Source organism: Callithrix jacchus, chromosome 15 (genome assembly GCF_049354715.1).
Source record: "Callithrix jacchus isolate 240 chromosome 15, calJac240_pri, whole genome shotgun sequence".
NCBI classification, from domain to species: Eukaryota; Metazoa; Chordata; class Mammalia; order Primates; family Cebidae; genus Callithrix; species Callithrix jacchus.
The window spans coordinates 80227815-80252639 of NC_133516.1; the positions used below are offsets into that span (position 1 = coordinate 80227815).

The 24825-nt window shown below is 37.7% G+C and overlaps 1 protein-coding gene across 1 annotated transcript in view; it reads right to left on the reverse strand.

Annotated features, from left to right (window-relative positions):
• Positions 1-24825, reverse strand: part of SLC49A4 (solute carrier family 49 member 4) — an 82816-nt gene that overhangs the window by 41629 nt on the left and 16362 nt on the right. The window contains exons 3-4 of the mRNA XM_003734909.7: positions 9747-10012; positions 3408-3537 (exon numbers count right to left, since the gene is read on the reverse strand). Coding sequence (XP_003734957.1) covers positions 3408-3537; positions 9747-10012 — 396 coding nt within the window. The remainder of the gene's footprint in view (positions 1-3407; positions 3538-9746; positions 10013-24825) is intronic.

Consider the following 24825-nt stretch of genomic DNA (forward strand, 5'->3'; position numbering starts at 1 on the left):
TTTTTCTTTTCTTGCTGATCTGTTTTGAGTCCCTTGTAAACTCTAGATATTAGTCTCCTGTCAGATACAGAGTTTGAAATATTTTCAACCATTCCGTGGGCTGTTTGTTTACTCTGATGATTATTTCTTTTGCTGTACAGAAGCTTTTTGTTAAATTAGGTCCCATTTATTTATTTTTGTTTTTGTTACATTTACTTTTGGGGTCTCAGTCATGAATTCTTTGCCTAGGCCAATGTCCAAAAGTGTTTCTCTGACAGTATCATCTAGAATTTTTATGGGTTGAGATTTTATATTTAAGTCTCTGATCCATCTTGAGTTGATTTTTGTATAAGGTGAGAGATAGGGATCGTTTCATTCTTCTACATGTGGCTTGCCAGTTTTCCAGCTCCATTTATTAAGTAGGGTATCGTTTCTCCAATGTTTTTGTATCCTTTGTTGAAGATTAGTTGGTTGTATGTATTTAGCCTTATTTCTGAATTCTCTATTCTGTTCCATTAGACTATTCCATTGACTGCTTTTATACCAGTACTATGCTGTTTTAGTAACTATACGCTTGCAGTATAATTTAAAGTCAGGTAATGTGATACCTCCAGATTTGTTCCTTTTGCTTAGGATTGCTTTGGCTACTTGGACTCTTTTTTGGTTTTGTATGAACTTTAGGATTTTTCTAATTCTGTGAAAAATGATGTTGGTATTTTGATAGGAACTAACTGAATCTGTAGATTATTTCGGGTAGTATGGTCATTTTCATAATGTTGATCCTTCCAATCCCTGAGCATGGAATGTGTTTCCATTTGTTTGTGTCATCTATGTCTTCTTTCAGCAGTGTTTTGTAGTTTTTGCAGAGATATTTCACCTCCCTGGATAAGAATATTCCTAGGTATTTTATCTATTTATTTATTTTGCAGCTATTGTAAAGGGGATTGAGTTATTCATCTGAATTTCAGCTTTGTCACTATTGGTGTAGAGCAGCGCTACCAATTTGTGCACACTGATTTTGTAACCTGAGAGTTTACTAAATTCATTTATCAAATCTAGGAGTCTTTTGGAAGAGGCTTTAGAGTTTTCTAGGGATATGATCACATCATTGGCAAACAGTGATAGTTTGACTTCCTCTTTTTCCAGTTGGGATGCCCTTTGTTTGTTTCTGTTGCCTGACTGCTCTGGCCAGGACTTCCGATACTGTCAAACTAAAGTGGTGAAAGTGGGCATCCTTGTCTTGTTCCAGTTCTCTGGGGAAATGCTTTCAAATTTTCCTATTCAGTATGATGTTGGCTGTGAGTTTGTCATATATAGCTTTTATTATTTTGAAGTACATCCCTTCTATGCATGCTACTGAATGCTTTTTCTGTATCTATTAAGACGTTCATATTGTTTTTGTTAATTCTGTTTATGTGATATATCACATTTGACTTACATATTTTAAACCATCTCTGGTATGAAACCTACTTGATCATGATGTATTATCTTTCTGATGCATTGTTGGATTCCGTTAGCTAGTATTTTATAAAGGATTTCTGTATCTACGATCATCAAGGATATTAGCCTATAGTTTTCTTTTTTGTTATGTCTTTTTCTGGTTTTGGTATCAGGGTGGAACTGGCTTCATAGAATGATTTAGGGAGGATTCCCTCTTCTCAATCTAGTTTTGGTATCAGGGTGATATTGGCTTCATAAAATGAGTTAGGGAGTATTCCCTCTTCCTCAATCTTTTGGAAGAGTTTCAGTAGGATTGGTATCAATTCTTCCTTGAAAGTCTGGTAGAATTCAACTGTAAATCCACCTGGCCAATCTGGCCATGGCCTTTTTTGGTTGGCAATTTTTAAGTTACTGAGTCAATCTCACAGCTCATTATTGGTCTGTTCAGGGTTTCTATTTCTTCTGATTTAATCTAGGAGGGTTGTATGATTCCAGAAATTTGTGTGTATAGAGGTGTTCATAGTAGTTTTGAATAATTTTTTGTATTTCTGTGGGGTTGGCTGTAATGTCTCCATTTTCATTTTTAATTGAGCTTATCTAAAGCTTCTTTTCTTGTTAATCTAGCTAATGGTCTATCAATTTTACGTTTTCAAATAACCATTTTTTTGTTTCATTTATCTTTTGTAATTTTTGTTTCAATTTCATTTACCTCTGCTCTGATCTTTGTTTTTTTCTTTTTTTCTGCTAGCTTTGGTTTTGGTTTGTTATTATTTCTCCAGTTTCTTGAGGTGAGACATTAGATTGTCAATTTGTAATCTTTCAGACTTTTTGATGTAGGCATTCAGTGCTATAAACCTTTCTCTCAGTGTTGCTTCTGCTGTATCCCAGAGGTTTTAATAACTTACATCACCATTACTGTGAATTTTAAATAATTTAATTTCCATCTTGATTTCATTGTTAACCCAAAATCATTCATGAGTAGACCGATTAATTTCCATGTGTTTGTGCAGTTTTGAGGGTTCCTTTTGGAGTTGATTTCTAGTTTTATTCCACTCTGGTCTGAGAATATACTTGATATAATTTCAATTTTTAAAAATTTATTGAAGACTACCAGAAAATGTAAGATTACTTATGTGGCTTGCATTTTATTCCTATTGGACAGTGTAACTACAGCATATAAAAAGACATAGATACTACTTCTTGACCACAAGAAACTTACCATCTGGGGAGAGGAACCCAAGAAAAGAAAGAACCAATTTAGACAGAGTTGTTGATAATCAATAAAAACTCATCACAACTAACTGTAAAAAAATTTTCAAATGACAAAGTATAGTGATCCAATTGCAAATCATAATCAATAGTGATGTTTTATATATCCCAAGAATTAAATTCAGTACTGGGCATTTAAGCCTTCAAAAGTAGAATTTAATCTAACTACACTTAAGTTATTCCAATAAAATTAAATAATATACTAGGTTTCTTAAAGTATGATCCCACTGCTGGTACATATAATGATTTCAGGTGATATGTGAATAACATTATTTATTTTATTCACTTTGTATTGACTAGAACCTGCTTATTTTAATATGCTTTAACAAATACATAATAAAAAGAATTTACATATTAGGAAATGTATAACACACAGAATCTATGATTTCACATACACTATGATACAGGATTCTTTGTAAAAAAATTTTTTTTAAGAAAAATAAAAGATTTTATTTTTAAATAATATTAAGCAATTTAAAATTATATTAAGCAATATAATAGTATAGGTGATATGCAGATAAGGCAAAAATTATAGAGGTTTCTGGTTTTGGTGATTTTTCAAGACTTTTGATAGGAAATCTAAAATATTCAATGAGTATTTTACCAATTATTTACAACCTAATTAACAGGTTGCTGAAAAATTACTATCTTAATTTTTTAAAATCTAGTTATCTTGAAGGTGTCAATCAAACCCATTCAATGACTCTCAGTATATTTACCTTAATAATCTACAAAAGCTCCTCCGATAACTCAGGCGCTGGCTAGCTGCAGCAACACTGGGAGGAAGAGGAGGTCGGGGTGGGAAATAAGCTAGTGTTGCAGAAAATATTAAGCAGACAACTCCAAATTCTGAAAGAAAAAATTGGTAAAATGTTAACCAGGCAACACAAAAAGTTGAGTACTTCAAGTATTTATTTGTTTTTTGAAACAGGGTCTCACTCTGTCACCCAGGCTAGAATGCAGTGGCACAAAACATGGCTCACTGCAGACTTGACCTCCTAGGCTCAAATGATCCTCCTGCCTCAGCCTCCCAAGCACCTGGGACCACAGATGCATGCCACCATGCCAGGCTAATTTTTAAATTTTTTTATAGAGATAGGGTCTCATCATGTTGTCCAGGCTGTTCTCGAACTCCTGAGCTCAAGCGATGTTCAAGCCAACCTCCTGCCTCAGCCTCCCAAAGTGCTGGAATTAAGGTGTAACCCACCATGCTGACCTCTCAGGTATTTATTTACCTAACAAATATTTACTAAGTATCAACTGAGTCTGAGGTATATAAAGATAAGCAAAAGATAGTTTCTAGCTGAGATTGCTCAGTCTAGTAAAAAAAAGAACATGAATATGTAAAGACAGAAAATTCAGCAAATAATTGCTAAGAGGTTATACTAACAAAGATGTATATGCTGGTACTATGGCACACTACACAGATAAAAAGATTGAGGAAGTAAACAAATGTTGCCCTATGGAGAAAACATTAAAAACCAACAGTATCTTACTATAAAAGAGATTGTGAAACAGGTCTAGGATGATTGTCTAATAAGTATGGCACTCAGAAAAAAAAATTGGTAAGAAATAACAGGATAGGAGGGTTGTTTAATTCATGATAGGACAGTTTGATGCACTGTGTAAGACAGCCCCAAATCACAGACTGTATAGGAAATTTGAATAAGAAGGCATCCAAAAATAAAAAACAAAGACATAGAGAATAGAATTTAAACACAAAACTAGCTATTGTAGAGTATTAGACAATCAGAAGTAAAATGAATACCAAAAACAATCTTAATTGGGCCCCATCATAGAAGGGAAGGTTCTAACATCCCAATCTTTCCCTCTATAATTCTGGCACCTGGAAGTTCCAGCTTTTGATAACTGTGTCCAATTTTGTAGGAAAGCATAGCACTAGTAGAAAAGTGAGGAAACGTGGAATATAGACCTGTCTATGCCATTAATTATCTTGTAATTTGAGCAAATCCCTTAATCTTTCTAGGCCAATAAAGGAATTGAATTTAGTGATTTTTACAGGTCCTTTCAGTTGGATAATTTTAATTCTAGGGCTGTATTCTTAGCAAAAAGGACATCATTCCTATAAGACAATTAACCACAGATAATTCTGTTTAATTCAGTTAGAACTTTAAAGATTTCTAATTTTTAAACAGAATATTGTTAACAGGTTCCATTTTTCTTTTCTTTTTTTCAATGTTCTCAATCTGTTTATTTTTTGTCAATCTGAGGAACAACAAGAGGTTAATGAACTGTTCTAATTTATAATTCTTTTAATTATTAGTAATACTGAAGGAGCGTCTTCCATATGTGTATCAGCCATTCATATGTCTTTAATGATTGCCTTATTCATATTCTTTCACCATCTATTGGCAAGTCTGTAAACAACTTCACTGAGATATAATTCACATGACATACAACACACACATTTAAAGTGCACAATCTAGTGGTTTTTCATTTACTAGCAGAATTGTGCAATTATAACCACAATCAATTTTAGATTTTTTTCAACATCCCAAAAAGAAACTCTGTTCCCATTACTCCCAATCTCCCAGCCCTAAGCATCCTCTGATCTACTTTTAGTCCTTACAGATTTGAGTATTATGGACATTTCCTATAAATGGGATCATATAATATGTGGTCTTTTATGACTGGCTCTTTCATTCATGTTGGAATATGTAGAATACTTTATTATTTTTTATTGTTAAATAATATTCCATTGTATGGATATACCACATTTTATTTATCCACTTATGGGTAGATAGACATCTGGGTTGTTTCCACTTTTTGGCTATTACAAATAATTCTGCTATGAACACTCATGTATACATTTTTACATGGGTATATGTTTTCATTTCACTTGGGTATGTATCTAGAAGAATTTCTAGATTGTATGGTAATCTATGTTTAACATTTTTAGAAACTATCAAACTGTTTCCAAAGTGGCTATACCATTTTACATTCCCACATATGGGAATGTATGAGGGTTCTAATTTCTTTACTTTCTTGCCAACATTTACTATTTTCCAATTTTCCAAAGTTACACCTACTATTTCCAAAGTTTCACAAAACTTTGCTTTGTGAAGTGTATCTTATCATGGTTTTGATTTGCATTTCCCTAATGGCTAATGATATTGAGTATTTTTTCATATACTCAATGGACATTTGTGTATTTTCTTGGGAGAAATGTGTTTTAGTCCTTTGCCCACTTCTTAATGGGGTTGTTATATAAGAATGCTTTATATAATCTGGATATAAGTCCCTTCTCAGATATATGATTTGCAACTATTTTCTCCCATCTGTGGACTGCCTTTTTCACTTTCTAGGTTCTCTGAAGCACAAAAGTTTTAAATTGTGATGAAGTCTAATTCATCTGTTTTTCTTTTGTCATCTGTGCTTTTAGTATCTTTTTATAAAAAGGCTTCACTTAATCCAAGGTCACAAAGATTTACTCTTTAGCTTTCTTCTAAGAGATTTTTAGTTTTAGCTCTCACATTTAGGTTTGAGTTAAAGTTTATGTATGGTGTAAGAAAAGGGTTCAAATTCCTTATTTTGAATTTGGATATTCAGATGTTCCTCTACCATTTATTGAAAAGACTTTTGCCCTTATTATCTTAGGACCCTCTGAAAAGTCAATGGATCATAAATGTAATGGCTTACTTTTTTAGAATCTCATTTCTGTTCTACAGATTTATATGCTTATCCTTATGCCAGTACTATGCTATCTTGATTAGCGTAGCTTTGCAATAAGTTCTGAAGTTGAGATGTGAGTTCTCCAATTTTGTTCCTTTTCAAGATTGTTTTGGATATTGCTAGTCCTTTGCATTTCCATGTAAATTTCAGGATCACCTTGTTGACTTCTACAACAAAGGCAGCTGGGATTTTAAAAGGAATTACACTATATTTACAGATAAATTTGGGAATATCTTCACAACATTAAATCTCCCAATGTGAACATGGAATGTCTTCCCATTTGTTTAGGTCTGCTTTAATTCCTTTCAACAGTGTTTTATAGTCTTCAGATTACAAGTTCTGTACTTCATTTTTTAAGTTTATTCCTAAACATGTTATTCTTTTTGATGCTACTGCAAATTAAATTGCATGTTAAAATTATTCATCGCTAATATATAGATATACAATTGATTTTTACATATTAATCTTGTACCATAAAACTTTGCTAAGCTCTTTTTTTAGATCTAATAGTTTTTTAGTGAATTCTAGAGAATTTTCTATATTCAAGATCACGTTCTTTTCAACAGGGATATTCTTTACTACTTCCTTTACAATCTGGATATCTTTTGCTTTTTCTTGTTCAGTGATACTCCCTAGAACCTCCAGTACAGTGTTAAAAAGGCATGGAAAAGCAGACACCCTTGTCTTGTTCATAACCCTAGAAGTTAAATGTGATGTTATCTGTGGGTTTTTTGTTTGTTTTTTGAGACAGAGTCTCGCTCTGTCACCCAGGCTGGAGTGCAATGGTGCGATCTTGGCTCACATTACCACCTCTGCCTCCAGGACTCAAATGATTCTCATTCCTCAGCCTTCCGAGTAACTGGGATTATAGGCATGTGCCATAATGTCCGGCTAATTTTTTTGTATTTTTAGTAGGAATGGGGTTTTGCTATGTTGACCAGGCTGGTCTCAGACTCCTGGCCTCAAGTGATCCTCCTGCATCAGCCTCCCACAGTGCTGGAATTACAGGCATGGACCACCATGCCAGGCCTCCTGTGGGTTTTTAATAGAAGCTTTTTATTAGATTGAGAGTGTCCCCATCTATTCCTAGATCTTCAATTGTTTCTAACTTGAAAGGGTGTTGGATTTGTCAAATGCTTTTTCTTCATCTATTATGATGATCATGTTTTCTTCCCTTTTATCTGCTGATATACGACATAAATTGAGTTTCAAATGTTAAACCAACCTTGCATTGCTGGAATAAATCCCATTTAGTCATGGCATATCATCCATTTAGTGTTGCTGATTCAGTTTGCTAGCATTTTGTTCAGGACTTTTGTGTTTATACTCATATGAGGTATTAATCTATAGTTTAATTTTCTTAAGGTACCTTTGTCTGGAATAATTTAAGAATCTTTAACTTTTAAAAATGACAAATCTAGCACAATATTTTTAATAGAATGAAGTCAGTATTTCAGAAAGGTAGACTGGCAGATATGAAAGCAATGAAGAAGTAACTGGGAAGCTTTGAGCAGGGGCTTCTGCTTGACTGCATGGGAACCATGAGCTGCATGTACTGCACTGATATGTGCTTAACAGTGCTTAACATCATTAAAAATTACAATCATTGCTTATGTTTTCATTAAAAAGAATAACATGACCAAATGAAGTTTAAAACTTATGTTTCACCTGTGTTGGGTTTTATTTACTTATTTTTACATTTTAATTTTTGAGTTGTATATAGAAGGTAAAATGCTTTAGATACTGCTGCTACCCTTGCTTTCAATTTTAATCCTTCTAAGCCATATTGTGAAATGTAAATATCATCAAATAACTCTCTGACATACAGGTCTTCAGAGTGTGGCCTTTGCCTACAATGTGGTGAACCTCAAACCCTTCAGTCCTGCTTAGAAGGCTTGCATGGGGCTTGCTTTCCTTTCTAGCTTCACCTACTACTACTCTCACCAGATCTAAGCCACTCTGGGCTTGGACGTACCAGGGTGTCTCCCTTCGCTGGGCTTCTCCTCTAAGGATTCCTCTCTATAATATAATCTTCTTCCCGCCTAGTGTATTTAACCATCATTGTTCTCTCATTCCTCAGGCTCTGATTTAGATGCTGCATCTCTAGGGAGCTCTACTTCACCTCCAAAATCTGGGTTAGGTGCTCCTTCTCCAAGCTCTCAGAGCCATTGCAGGCCTTTGGTTTATAAGACTCACTGCTCTGTTTTACAACTATTTACTTGTCTGTATCGTTCAGGACACTAAGTTCTGTTACACCAGGAACTATGCCTATCTCAGTGACTTGCATAGTGACAGATACACAGGAGTTCAAAACATGTTCGTGAAACAGATGCGTGAACAAATAAGTTTAAACAAGGTTCAGAATAACTGGGACCCTTATCATTCCAGTCTCATTTTCAAACCCTTGATACCCACACCCAAACACACACATTTATACCACTCCATGCATACTCAATTACTTGCAGTTCCCTAGACATATTGAGCTCTCTCATACCTTCCCTGCCTTTGCAGTTACTGTTCCCTCTGTATGGAAAACGCTAACCATTCAAATACTTGGTGAACTCCTACAAAATTCTTAACTTTAATTATTACATTCTTGTTGAAGCTTTTCCTGCCCCCTCAACTTCCCTCCAAACCCAGGCAAGTTAGGTCTCCCAACTCTGTATATCTTTATTTGTATTGTAATTGTCTCATTGTTGACATTACCAATTAGTGCTTAGCACAGTGCTTGGCATATAGTAAACACTTACAAAAAGTTTTCTGAATGCAGAAGAAATAATAAGCAGGCATATGGAGACAGGGGCTGTATCTATGGAAATCTGTAGGAGACTATAAGAGTGGACCAGGGCTTGACTTGAGAAATAAAAGAATTCAAAGAGAATATTTTAGGAAGGTCAGTATCCCTGAATAATAGACTAAACATACAGAGAGTAGGAAATGACAAGGATGATCAAGGTAAATAAGGTTAAAAAACATAGTCAATAATGGAGAAACTGCAAGGGAGAAAGGGGGCTTAATATCTATCAACAATAGATGTTTAACAAATGGCTATTGTCAATCATGACATTTTATATCTTGATATTTATAGAGGGCATAGAAAATGTGTTACACAGTGCTTAACTATAAAGGTGAATAGACAAAAAATTAAGAACTACCCCTCCATGTGGCAATAATTTAAAATTTAACTTCTAGGAAGGGTATAAGTTTCAAATCTATATTATATGGCAAGGAATGCACAGTGTATGCAAATGTATGTTAGTCCTCTTACTTATTTCATATGGAAGTATCTGTTATATAAAAAGTAGAGTGAAGATGATTGAGATAAAAAACAAAGAATAACAAGAAGAAAATAAACTTCAAATTACCTGCATATAACACAGCCTCTATGCGATCTTTGATATGCGCCCTGCTGCTCTCTGTAGTAAAAAGAGGTGATGTCCCATTGGGAGCTGGAACAACAAGTGGTCCAACTAAAAATGCACATGCTCCCCCAAGATAACTGAGCATTGATGCAATAGCTGTGGCTGTGGCCCTTTCATCTGCAGAAAACCACGTCGTGGAGAGAAATGGCGCTGCATTCATTACAGTTGGACCTGCCAATCCATTTAACATCTGTCCTCCATGAATTAATCTGGAATTTAAAAATTAAAAGGCTGTGAGGTATTTGAAACAGGTATTTTCTAAGACAAAAGAAATGAGCCAAACAGCAGTTTTTTACTGTGGCAGTAAGTATACATATCTGTAGAGAATATGACATGCCTAAAAGATATGTTGATTTACCTTTTAAAAAGGTATGTTGACTCCTATGAAGGAGACCAAACATAGTAACAGTTACCTTTACTCATTTCACAAATATTTACTGATGCCTCTGATTTGTGCCACACATCAAAACTAAGTAATTCTTGTAAGTGCTTAGAACCTTGCTTCATTTAGTTGCTATAACAACATTTTGTGGTAGCTATTATGATCCCCATTTACTAAGATGAAAAATCCTAGGTTTGGAAAGATTAAGAAACTTGCCCAGGTGCTGGCAGGTAGAGTTGAAGTTCAGATCCAGGTCTGCATCCTCCGTCTACTAGACTGCCACTCACTAACAGACCTACTAAGTGCTACCAGTCTTAGAGTTGAGCTCAACATTTCATACCCACTCTTTGCAAAGTGGTGGAAATATAAAAAATAAAATAGTGATTAAAGTATCTTCTAATAGAACAAGTAGTTGAGGAACTGGAAGGCATGGGCTCCAGCAAAGCTCAGAGCTAGCCCTGAACAAAATATAAGTTTGTGGGGTTCCATTTCTTCTCTCGTGAAATAAGGAGATCAGTTTAAGCTGAATATGCGTTTACGGAGCAGCTGTTAGGTTCAGGTATTGTAGTGACAGGATCACTAAGTCCCTTCCAGTTCTCATACTCTGATTCTGACTTTCATTGTAAGGATTAATGAAGAGCAGTTTCTTTCTTCCATTCCATTTATTCTCTTGCTGTCCTTTTCTCAATATTCTACTTAGCACTCTTGTTCTGTGTTGACATTTTCTCCCATTGCTCTCCCATCCCCAATATACGCACTCACAATCAAGAGCAACCTTGAAGTAGAAAAGAGGCCAGAAGTTCAAAAACAGAATAGGCAAGAAAGGGAGACGTGTCAACCTCTCTTGCCTTGGAGGTAGAGGAAAGGGAAGGAACAGTACATGTGACATTTTCATGATATGAACTCATCTTTTTCTTCTGCTTGTTTTGCTTTCTAAGCACTATGTGTGTCTCACATCCTCTTTTTTTTAACTGCCATCTTAAGCCAGCTAGAGAAAAAAAAAGTTTTCTGAATGCAGAGGAGAAAAATAAACAGGCACATGGGAGAGGAAGGGCCCTAATGTAGCAACAGAAGTGAGTGGGAAGTGAAATACATGAATTAGGGCTGCCCATAACTTCATAAATGTTGGAAAAAATATATGAAGGAAACATAGCTCCAAGTGTCATTGATAGTACTAAATTTTAAAAACTCAAGACATTTAAAAATCTCCCTGTGTAAGGGGAGTTATTTTCTAGATGACAGAAGCAATTTAAAGTGTTTGCTTCCTACAAAAGCCAGTGGAAGCCAAGCTGTCCTACAGCAATTCAATCACAGAAATGTTCCAGCAAGAACATCATCGGTGGTTTTAATCATTACAGGTGATGGCACAACGAGACAGTGTGTGATGCCTCATAAAGTGACTGCTTTGATATTTAATACTTTTAATGAAGTGTTAGACTCATGTCAACCAGAAGAAGGCTTGCAATGAGTAAACTTTACTATGTCTAAAAATGTTAAGGGTAGAAGGAGAGCATGGAAGAAATAATGAAAAACAAACAAACAAGAAGACTGATAAAAAAGTAGAACTCCTGGCCAGGCACAGTGAGTGGCTCACGCCTATAACCCCAGCAGTTTGGGAGGCCGGGGTGGGTGCATCACTTGAGGCCAAGAGTTCAAGACCAGCCTAGCCAACATGACAAAACCCTACCTCTACTAAAAACACAAAAATTAGCTGGGCATGGTGGCACATGCCTGTCATCCCAGCTACTCAGGAGGCTGAGGCATAAGAATTGCTTTAGCCTAGGAGGCAGAGGTTACAATGAGCCAAGATTGTGCCTGGGTGACAGACAGATGGACAGACTCCTCAGAATTAAGGTAGAAAACTCAAATTATTGCCATGGCTTGCTTAACTCTTTGTTACCTCTCAGTGGGATCACAAATAGACTATTATCCAAGCAGCAAACATAAGAGTCAGAGAACATGTGAGTTTCAGACAATTTAAGGGCCATCCAAGTCCAGTTTAATAGACTCTTAGACCAGAACATTTCTCACCATGACACAGTACGTGTTAAAGTAGTATCCAAAGAAGGAATAGCACTAGAACACTTCAGATGGGTTCTCAGTTTAAAGGTCCTTGAACTTCGGAGGCCAATCTAGGGCATATATGTTATCATAGGTAAATATCGTCTCAGGAATTAAAACAAGCTGATGTGGTATTTTAAAGTTACTCCAATTTTAGATAATTATTGTGGAGACCGGCTCCCAATACATCAATGTGGGTTTAAGATCTCTCAAAGTGATCGAGTGGTTGGTGAAAAAGACAGACAGACAAGGAAAAAGTTTTCCTTAAAGCTGGGCCCAGGGGAGACACCACATAATGCTGCTCTATGGATGTCTGACATTCCCCTGAAAAACTCAGTTTTTATTGTGCTCTTTCAATAGGGGAGGGGGAGCAAGGTTACCTAAAGTTTCACCAGTAGATAATTACATGCTTTTGCATTATAAAAGTCATCACACACATACACACACACACACACACACACACTCTCTCTCTCTCTCTCTCTCTTTTCATAAACAAGTTTAGTAGGACAACTAATTAGCCTCTGAATTCATGAGAAACCTGGCAGGGAAACCCAGTCCCACTCCTCCCAGCACTCGTAGTTTTCCAGAACTCAGTTCTGCTCCTTTTCACACTTATATCCTAGTGTCCCCTCAGGGCTTAGCAGTTTCTAATATGATATAACTGTTCTTAAGCACTGTTGATGTTAGAGTAACCTGCAACATCAAGATTTTCATGTTTGCCTGACACTATTTTCTATCACCTACCATTGACAAACCCAACTTTATGAAATAAATTTATAAAAAATATTTAAAAATAAAATCCTTTATATATTAAGTTTAATTTTTCCACTTAATAGGAATGCAAAATTAGAGATATATTTTTTTTGGAAAAATATTGACCCTAACACATAAAATCATATAAATATACCATAACCTCTTTAAAATGATAATAAAGAAAATAAAATATTTATTTATTTTAATAAATAATTATAAAATGTTAACTATGCATTCATTACTTAATTCAACAAACATATATTGAGTAGTCACCATGCGTTAGGTGGACACTGTGACAGGCAAATGGGAGTGTAAAATTAAAATGCTAAAGCCCTTGCCCTTAAGAATCCCTAAAAGTAGGTGAAGTATTGCTTACCAAACTATAGCAGGAATATAAAGAAAAAGAAGGCAATAATTAGGCCTGGCCCTATGCTTGTGTTGACTACGACAAGATTACAGACGAAGGTCTCTGCATATCCTTCTTCTCTCCTGACCTCTGGTCCTGGCCTATATATTGGGACTTTGCATATATGTCTGTGGAGCTGAAGGTCCAAACTCCATCTAAGCTCCATCTATCCCCTCCAAACAGCTGCCCCTTAGTATACAGCAGGGATGCAGCCTACTCTTCTGGAAGAGCAGGTCTGAGAAAGAGGCTTGTTGCAAGGCTTGTTTCTGGGGTCTTGTGTAGCTAGTGCATAAGATTAGAGGGTGGAGGGCAGGGTGTGCCCATCCCCTTGGCCCTATAAAATCCTCACCCCACATGGAAGGGCAAGGCTGAAAGAAAGCCAGAACAGGACCCTCAGGCATGGAGTCCAGAACAGGGAATCCATGGCATGGTTTAAAGTAGTATTGGCAACAACAGTAGGGAGGAGGAGGATGGATGGTCTGGAGAACCATTAAGTTAATACAATAGATACAGCCAGGTGAGAGGGTGGATAATGGGGAGCAGGATACCCATAACTCTGTACAAACATCCAATATGTGGCCAATCAGGCCAGAAGCTAAGAAAAGCAGTCTGAGCTGAGAGATATATGTTGGAGGTGGATTGGACTGGAGAATAAACACTGGAGAATAACATTTTTTATATAGAGGCATGGACTGGCTGGATACGGTGGCTCACGCCTGTAATCCCAGTGCTTTGGGAGCTGAGGCAGGTGGATCATGAGGTCAGGAGACTGAGACCATCCTGGCCAACACAGTGTGACCCTGTCTCTACTAAAAATATACACATTAGCTGGGTGTGGCAGTGCCTGCTAGTAATCCCAGCTGTCCAGGAGGCTGAGGAAGGAGAATTGTTTCAACCCCGGAGGCAGAGGTTGCAGTGAGCTGAGATAGCGCCACCTCACTCCAGGCTGGCGACAGAGCTAGACTGCATATCAAAAAAAAAAAAAAAAAAGAAAAAAGAAAAAATAGAGGAATGGGAGTCGAGCAAGATGATTGAGAAGGAGCCATTAGAAGGCAGAGAAGAAGTAAAAAAGGAAAGAATGGTTCACGGCAACTAAGGAGAGACGAGTTCCAAGAACATAAGAGCGAGTGGTCAACAACATCACATCAAACAGATCGTTTATAGTAACTGAAATGTAACCACCAGATTCAGAAAAGAAGAGGTCATTTGTGGTCAGGGTAGAAGCAATTTCAGTGGAGTGTTAAGCATGGAAGTCAGACTCATGAGGAAACAGAAATCTAGATTTAGACTATTTCTAGAAGAAACAGATGCAGGAACAAAAATTAGGTATATAAGCTTAGCGAAGTGAACTGAAAAGAAAAAACATGCAGTCACTGAAATACACAACTAAACTGCATTTCCAAAACCTCACAAAGTTATCCAAATGCATACGTCAGATCAGCTCGTTGATAAATTTTAACAAGTTTAAATTCAGTAATACAAGAAAAAAGGTGACTAACAAAGATTCTCAAAATAAATCTTTAAAAAAAAAGATATTTTAGGGCGTTTTAAAAGCAAGGTCAACGTGACATGACTTTCTCAAACTTGACTTTCTCAAGTGCACTTGGGAATGGTGGGCAGAAGTTAGGAATATGAGGCGGCAGTTTTGTCTTCTGGGCAATAAGCTCTGGAGCAGAAAGGCAGTTGTCTGGAAATGCACTAGTTAATTCAAAGGGTCTGACTCTTGCTTCCTTACCTGAAACTACACACCTGATGAAAGCAGGTGCATCCTCACAGTTAACAGACTGCATTTCTCTTGCACCTCTGCAGGTCAAGCTGTGAGAGATCTGTCAGGAAGCAGATGTGCTGCCTCCTCCTTCAGCTCAGTCTCCTCATACTGACTCCTTAACTTCCTCTTGCTTCTCTATCCACCTCCCAAACCAGGGTACCCCAACTCCCTTTTCTTCCCTCTTCTCTCAAGAATTTTTCCTTTTTCCTTTTCTTCATCATACTTAGCCTCTGCGAGCCTTGCTCATCCTATCCCCACAAGCCAGGTGGAAAAGTAGATAAGAGAGGGTTTACTAGTCCATCCTCATGCTGCTAATAAAGACATACCTGAGACTGGGTAATTTATAAAGAAAAAGAGGTTTAATGAACTCACAGTTCCACATGGCTGGGAAGCCTTGCAATCATGGCAGAAAGCAAAGGAGAAGCAAACATATGCCTTACCTGATTGCAGGCAAAACAGTGTGTTCAGGGGAACTACCCTTTATAAAACTATCAGATCTCATGAGACTCACTCACTATCACAAGAACAGTAGCATGGGGATAACCACCCCCATGATTCGATTACCTCCCACCAGGTCCCTCCCACAACACGTGGGGATTATGGGGACTACATGAGATTTGAGTGGGGACCCAGCCAAACCACATCAGAGAGGAACTTCTCTTTTTTTTAAATTGCATTTTAGGTTTTGGGGTACATGTGAAGAACATGCACGATAGTTGCATAGGTACACACGTGGCAGTGTGATTTGCTGCCTTCCTCCCCTTCAGCTATATCTGGCATTTATCCCCATGCTATCTCTCCCCTACTCCCCACCCCCCGCTGTCCCTCCCCATTCCCCCCAACAGACCCCAGTGTGTAGTGCTCCCCGCCCTGTGTCCATGTGTTCTCATTGTTCAACACCCACCTATGAGTGAGAACATACAGTATTTCATTTTCTGTTCTTGTGTCATGTTGCTGAGAATGATGGTTTCCAGGTTCATCCATGTCCCTACAAAGGACACGAACTCATCGTATTTGATGGCTGCATAATATTCCATGGTGTATATGTGCCACATTTTCCCTGTCCAGTCTATCATCGATGGAAATTTGGGTTGGTTCCAGGTCTTTGCTATTGTAAACAGTGCTGCAATGAACATTCATGTGCATGTGTCCTTATAATAGAATGATTTATAATCCTCTGGATATATAGCCAGTAATGGGATTGCTGGGTCAAATGGAATTTCTATTTCTAGGTCCTTGAGGAATCACCACACTGTCTTCCATAATGGTTGAACTAATTTACACTCCCACCAGCAGTGTAAAAGTGTTCCTATTTCTCCACATCCTCTCCAGCATCTGTTGTCTCCAGATGTTTTAATGATCGCCATTCTAAGTGGCATGAGATGGTATCTCAATGTAGTTTTAATTTGCATTTCTCTAATGACCAGTGATGATGAGCATTTTTTCATATGTTTGTTGGCCTCATGTATGTCTTCTTTTGTAAAGTGTCTGTTCACATCCTTTGGCCACTTTTGAATGGACTATTTTTTTTTCTTGTAAATCTGTTTTAGCTCCTTGTAGATTCTGGATATCAGCCCTTTGTCAGATGGGTAAACTGCAAAAATTTTTTCCCATTCTATTGGTTGCTGATTCATTCTAATGATTGTTTCTTTTGCCGTGCAGAAGCTGTGGAGTTTGATTAGGTCCCATTTGTCTATTTTGGCTTTTGTTGCCAATGCTTTTGGTGTTTTGGTCATGAAGTCCTTGCCTACTCCTATGTCCTGAATGGTTTTGCCTAGATTTTCTTCTAGGGTTTTTATGGTGCCAGGTCTTATGTTTAAGTTTTTAATCCATCTGGAGTGAATTTTAGTGTAAGGTGTCAGGAGGGGGTCCAGTTTCTGCTTTCTGCACAGGGCTAGCCAGTTTTCCCAACACCATGTATTAAACAGGGAATCCTTTCCCCATTGCATGTTTTGTCAGGTTTGTCAAAGATCAGATGGTTGTAGATATGTTGTGTTGCCTCCGAGGCCTCTGTTCTTTTCCATTGGTCTACATCTCTGTTTTGGTACCAGTACCACGCTGTTTTGATTACTGTAGCCTCGTAGTATAGTTTGAAGTCTGGTAGTGTGATGCCTCCTGCTGTGTTTTCGCTTAGAATTGACTTGGCTATGCGGGCTCTCATTTGGTTCCATATGAAGTTTAAGGTGTTTTTTTCCAGTTCTGTGAAGAAGGTCATTGGTAGCTTGAGGGGGATAGCATTGAACCTATAAATTACTTTGGGCAGTGTGGCCATTTTCACGATATTGATTCTTCCTAACCATGAACATGGAATGTTTCTCCATCTGTTTGTGTCCTCTCTTATTTTGTTGAGCGGTGGTTTGTAGTTATCCTTGAAGAGGTCCTTTACATTCCTTGTTAGTTGTATTCCTAGGTATTTTATTCTCTTTGTACCAACTGTGAATGGTAGTTCATTCTTGATCTGTCTCTCTTTAAGTCTGTTATTGGTGTATAGGAATACTTGTGATTTTTGACATTGATTTTGTATCCTGAGACTTTGCTGAAGTTGCTTATCAGTTTCAGGAGATTTTGGGCTGAGACAATGGGATCTTCTAAATATACAATCATGTCGTCTGCAAATAGAGACAATTTGACCTCCTCCTTTCCTATTTGAATACCCTTTATTTCTTTTTCTTGCCTGATTGCTCTGGCTAGAACTTCCAGTACTATATTGAATAGGAGTGGTGAGAGAGGGCATCCTTGTCTAGTGCCAGATTTCATAGGGAATGCAAAAGAACGGAAACCATAACAAACAGTCTCTCAGACCATAGTGCAATCAAGTTAGAACTCAGAATTCAGAAAGTAACTCAGAACCGCACAGCTTCATGGAAACTGAACAACTGGCTCTTGAATGTTGACTGGATAAACAATGAAATGAAGGCAGAAATAAAGATATTCTTCAAAACCAATGAGAACGAAGACATTAACATACCAGAATCTCTGGGACACATTTAAAGCAGTCCCTAGAGGAAAATATATAGCAATAAGTGCCCAAATGAGAAGCAAGGAAAGATCTAAAATTGACACCCTATCATCAAAATTGAAAGAGCTAGAGGAGCAAGACAAAAAAACTCAAAACCTAGCAGAAGACAAGAAATAACTAAGATTAGAGCAGATCTGAAGGAGATAGAAACACAAAAAACCCTTCATAAAATCAATAAATCCAGGAGCTGGTTTTCTGAAAAGATCAACAAAATAGACCACTAGCCAGATTAATAAAAAAGAAACGAGAGAATAATCAAATAGATGTAATAAAAAATGATAAAGAGGAATATCACCACAGACTCCACAGAAATACAAACCATCTCAGAGATTATTACAATCATCTCTATGCATATAAACTAGTAAACCTGGAAGAAATGAATAAATTCCTGGACACTTGCATCCTCCCAAGCCTAAGCCAGGAAGAAGCCAAAACCCTGAACAGACCAAAAGCAAGGTCTGAAGTTGAGGCAGCAATTAAGAGCCTACCACACAAAAAAGCCCAGGTCCAGATGGGTTTACAGCCGAATTCTACCAGACACACAAAGAGTAACTGGTACCATTCCTTCTGAAACTATTCCAAATAATCCAAAAAAAGAGAATCCTTCCCAAATCATTTTATGAGACCAACATCATCCTGATACCAAAACCCGGCAGAGACTCAACAAAAAAAGAAAATTTCAGGCCAATATCCATGATGAACATAGACGCAAAAATATTCAATAAAATACTGGCAAACCGATTGCAGCAGCACATCAAAAAGCTCATCCACCATGATCAAGCAGGATTCATCCTGGGGATGCAAGGCTGGTTCAACACACACAAGTTTATAAATGTAATTCACCACATAAACAGAACCAAAGACAAAAACTACATGATTATCTCAATTGATGCAGAGAAGGGCTTTGACAAAATTCAACAGCCCTTTATGCTAAAAACTCTCAATAAACTAGGTATTGATGGAACGTATCTCAAAATAATAAAAGCTATTTAAGACAAACCAACAGCCAATATCATACTGAATGGGCAAAAACTGGAAGCATTCCCCTTGGAACTTCTCAAGACTACATTAAAGATGTGAACTTCTCCTGCGTTGGCAGGGCAGGGATGGTGGAGATGAGGGAGGGAGACCTGGTGCTGCCCACTAGCATCAGCACTGCTGAGACTGCTAGCCTGTAGCAGGACTAGGAGAGGACCCAGCTAGGCTCAGCCTCAGGTGTGCTGCAGAGTCCCACTGCCCTCAATTAGTGCCCCTGTCCACAGAGAAAAAGGCCTGCAGGGGCACAGTGAATGGCGCTGGTGCACGGCTGCATTTCTTTTCATATTATTCAATTTACTATAGCTTTTCAGACAAATGCCAATAGCTGATGATCAAACTGAAGATCTACAGTTCACATCTTCTAATGTACTTGACATTTTAGCTTGCATTTAATATTCTGGTATCCTAACCTTTTGCTTTCTGATATCCTGGAAGAAATACCTATGATTTCTAAATTATTTCTACTTAAATAACATGATGTTTAGAATTAAAATGTTTACTGTTGGAAGTGACATCAGACCCCAACTAGATAACCCAACCCCTTCCAGAAAGTTAATATACATGTAAAATCACCTTTATAATTTTATAACTTTCTTTTCTCCAAAAAGTATTGAGGGGAGCTCTAGTCATATAACTAGCTAATGGCTCAGCCAGAACTAGAAATCAAAATTATAACTAATTTCATCAGTCCACAAATCTCTACTCTCTCACAAGATCTCATTCAGAAGGTTCTCTGTTAATAATAAATAAAATGCTGGGCATGGTGGCTCACACCTGTAAGCCCAGCACTTTAAGAGGCCAAGGTAGGTGGATCACCTGGGGTCAGGAGTTTGAGACCAGCCTAACCAACGTGATGAAACCCCATCTCTACTAAAAGCAAAAATTAGCTGGGTGTGGTGGCGCATGCCTGTAATACCAGCTACTTGGGAGGCTAAGGCAGGAGAATCACTTGAACCTGGGAGGCAGAGGTTCCAGTGAGCCAAGATGGTGCCTTTGCACTCCAGCCTAGGCAACAAGAGTGAAAACTGGTCTCACGAAAATAAATAAATAAATAAAATTATCGATAAGAAAACCCAATGTTAGATCCAAAGACAGACGGTACAGAGTATTTTTATTCTGTGCATGAACCTACTCAATAAACCTCTACTTTATTATGACTAACATCGATGACAACATTTGAGCTGGCTTTTTAGAAATTTGGCAGATACTTCCTCACTGCAACTCCAGTATTCAGAATTTAAATTCGATATATTTTTAATATGAAGTAATTCAGAATCCATAAAAATACTTACCTCAAAACTATATGTCAATAGTTCAGAAATTTTCTCCCAATTCCTAATTATGCCGTATAAAAATAAGCTCTTAGGTCATATTCTTTAAAAAAAAAAAAAAAAAAAACTTAAAAAAAGTCATGTGTTGATAGGATTTTTTTTTTGATGTTGAAAATGGCAGAAGTGCTGGAAATAGTTTTCCTTTAGTTAGCCCAAGAAAAGACAGGCAATAAAAAGGATTAGAGATGTTATGAATTAACAACAGGAAAAAAGAAGGTAAGAAGAGAGAAATATAGAGGCAGTGGTGGAAAAGTAATGAGCCTTCCAAAAACTTTGGTATCATAGCCTCAGTTTTCTTTCATGAAAATCTATTTTACTTTTAAATCCTTTATTAATTTTGGCCAATAATAATTCAATTAAAAATATCTATTGAGTATCTGCTACGGTCAAGATACCTGCAGCTAGGCACTAAAGGGAATATAAAGATAAGCATTACAGGCTTGGCCCTAAAGAAGCTTTTAACAACTTATCAAGTACTAGCTATAGAAAATACATTAAAAAATACGGTAAAAATAATATTAGATTAGCTTTCACAGGGCTTAGCTTCTAGATTTAGCTAAATTTATTAACCATATGATCTTTGGAAAATCACATTCTCTTCTTTTTCAATTTTTCCAAAGATACTTTATCTGTCTCACAGAATTTCTTTTTTTTTTTTTTTGAGGCAGGATCTTGCTCTGTCTTCCAGGCTGGACTGCAGTAGCACGAAGGCAACTCACTGCAGCCTCGACCTCTGGGCTCAAGTGATCCTCCCACCTCTGCCTCTCAAGTAGCTGGGACTACAGGCATGCACCACCACACCTGGCTAATTTTTAAATTTTTTGTAGAGACAGGGTCTTGCTATGTTACCCAGGCTGGTCCTCCTGGCCTCAAGTGATCCACCTACCTGGGCCTCCCAAAGTGCTAGGATTACAGGAGTAAGCCACCGCGCCTGTTCTCTCACAGGAATTTTTTTTTTTTTTTTTTTGAGACAGAATCTCACTCACTCTGTTACCCAGGCTGGAGTGCTATGGCGTGATTTCAGCTCACTGCAACCTCTGTCTCCTGAGTTCAAGCTATTCTCCTGCCTCAGCCTCCCAAATAGCTGGGACTACAGGCGCATGCCATCAGGCCCAGCTAATTTTTGTATTTTTAGTAGAGACAGGGTTTTACCATGTTAACCAGGCTGCTCTTAAACTCCTGGCCTCAAGTCATTCACCCACCTCAACCTCCCAAAGTGCTGGGATTACAAGTGTGAGCCACTGGTTTTTCTCACTAGATTTTTATTAAGGCCATATACAATAATCTCTCTGCAATGCACAGGGGAAAGATGGCCTTGGTCTTGGTCTAAGAGATGTCTACCTCCCCTCATTTTGTCTTATTCCTTGTTTCTTGTCATATAACTTTTATTTTGTCTTTTTGTTTAAAAGTATATATTAATACATATTCATAGAAAATTTTGAAAAGAAATGCATAAAGAAAAAAATCTAGAAACTGAATATCCCAATTCAGACAATCACTACTAATATTTTGATTTTCCAATCTTTTTTCTTTCAGTTTTTTCCCTAATGCATCTCTCTCACTCTCTCAATCAGTCAATACTTAATCATACATAGGCAGCCACAGATATCATACTGAATATACAGCTTATTCACTAAACCATTTTATAATCTACCTAGCATTTTCTCATTTCATTATTCCTTATAATTGTTAATGGTTTTGTCATACTGTATTATACAGATAGACAAACCTCATTTAACTATTTTCCTAATGTTGGATAGTTGTTCCCAACAACTTATTTTGCTAATATTAATAATGTTGGTGTGCCAATTTTTGTATGTGAATATGAGCCACTTTCCAGGTTATTTCTTTGGGGCGTGTAAGTTGAAATGTATGAACACTTTAGATCTTATGAAATATACTCGAAAACTGTTTTTCAGGAGGGTTAGCAGTAATTTACATTCCCATTAGTAGTAGCTGACAGTGCCTGGTTCATCAGCATCGAGTATCACTATTTAAAAACACACACACACACACTGGGTGAGGTGGTGCATACCTGTAATACCAGAAGTTTGGGACGCCAGAGCAAGTGCATCGTTTGAGCCCAGGAGTTTGAGATCAGCCTGAGCAACATAGTGAAACCCTGTCTCACCAAAAAATAAAAAAATTAGCTGGGTGTGGTGGCACATGCCTATGGTTCCAAGTACTTGTGAAGCTCAGGCCTGGGAGGATTGTTCGAGCCCAGGAGCTGAAGGCTGCAGTGGGCCACAACTGCCTGGGTGACAGAATGAGACCTTGTCTCAAAACACACACACACACACACACACACACACACACACACACACACACACACACAAACTTGGTGGTTAGTTTCCTATTCCTGTTATAACAAATTACCACAAACTTAGTGGCAAAAAGAATACAAATGCATCATCTTACAGTTCCATAAATCAGAAGTTCAACATGGGACCCTAGGGCTAAAATCAAGGTGTTGGCAGGGCTATGTTCTTTTCAAGAGGCTCTAGAAGAGAATCTGTTTCCTTGCAGTTTCCAGCTTGTAGTGGCTGGCCACATTCCTTGGCTCAAGGCCCCCTTCCTCTGTCTTCAAAGGCAGCAACTGCAGTTGCTGGAAAAGGCAACAAAACATTTCTGTGACTTCTTCCTCAAATCTATTAGCTTTTCTCTTTATGATTTTCCTTTACTTTCATGATTGGAAAAAAAAATATATCGTTCCCATGTAGAGATCAGATAAATACCCCCATACATTTTTTCTCAGCTAATATTTAATCATTTAATTCTTTCATTTATTTGAATTTATTTTGATACATCATATGACATGAGGATACAAAACGGTCTTTTCCTCCCAAATAGGTAGCCACATTGCCTGTGGTAGAGACGATTAACTACTGCCCCAGGATCATTCTGTTTTCCTTTTAGATACAGCATACCTCAAGGTTTTGCAGAAGTAAAAGCCTACCTCACAGCTAGCTGGGGCCTTGTTATTACTAAGTTCAGGCCAATGAGATTAGAGCAGGAGGACCTCAAGTTCACTTCCATGAAGACAAAACTGTTCTCCCTGCTCTGCTGCTTCCCACGGGGTACAATGTGACTACTGTGTACTGTGCTGATGAACTGACTGTTGACTATACTGTCAAGGTCATCTCCCTGGGGAGAAGGTAACAAAGAGGAAACCCAGGTCCTTAGACGACCTTGTAGATCAGAACTGGCCCACTTGCTCACTTTGGACCATTAATAAGAAAGAAATACTGTCTTGTTTGAGCCATGATATTCTAAGATCTCCTTATTATACCAACTTAACTTGTTCTCTAACTGAGCAATTAGCTTAAGAATTGGGGTGCTGCATTCACAAAGGCACAACATATTGGCACTGACTTAGTGGTCAGACTGTAGGTAGAAAAGGCAGGTGACCTGTGGCTGCAGCAATATCACTGCTTGCGATGACCCGGAATTGGCTAGAAAAAAACATCAGAACATTACTCTGTGTTTCCTGCCCTTTACTGAGTTTAGGATGGCACAAGAGAGAGAGAAAGAATTAGCTGGTTTGCAAGTAGAGATGGAAGGGACAAGAGCTCTGCTAAGAGTTTCTCTGCCTGAGGCCCGCAATGTAAATTTAATGAGAATCCAGAAATTTGAAGCCTTGGGTTGCTTCTGAATCCAAATGGCAGGAAACAAAACGTGCTTTGGAGCCAGTATAGCAGAAAAAATTGGGATAAGCGTGTTATTTTCCTTACCAGGCCTATTTTTTCAGATGGCATTAATGTAGCCACCACTAAATTGAGGGAACCCGGGATGGGTACCCAAGCTGGTAAAGGAAAGAGGAGATTCAACAGATTCAAGAACCAGAAGCAGAAGGAGAAATATTTTGGTATGGTTACATTTCCATGGAGCGCACCTGATGTAAACAGACCAAAAGACTACTAAGCATTTGAGGGAATATATTGCCAAGATACTACAAAACACTTCTATCAGGGTTTAAGACTGCTTGATCCCTAAAGCAATCTTCAGGTTCCCAAATCAGCATCAGGTAGGAAGTGAAATGTCCAACAATCACTTCAGGAGTAGTCACTGGGGATAATGGACAAAAGAGAGCCTTCCAGAGGACAAAGCCAAAAGTCACAAACAATAATCCAAGAAATGACTCTCAGAGGGCAGCAAAGATCTGATAGAGTCCACAGATTCCGGATTTTGAGTTGAATGCCCTAATTGGACAGGAATTTGAGTTTTCTCCATTGAGGAAGGATAAACACGTTCCCTGCATGGGAAA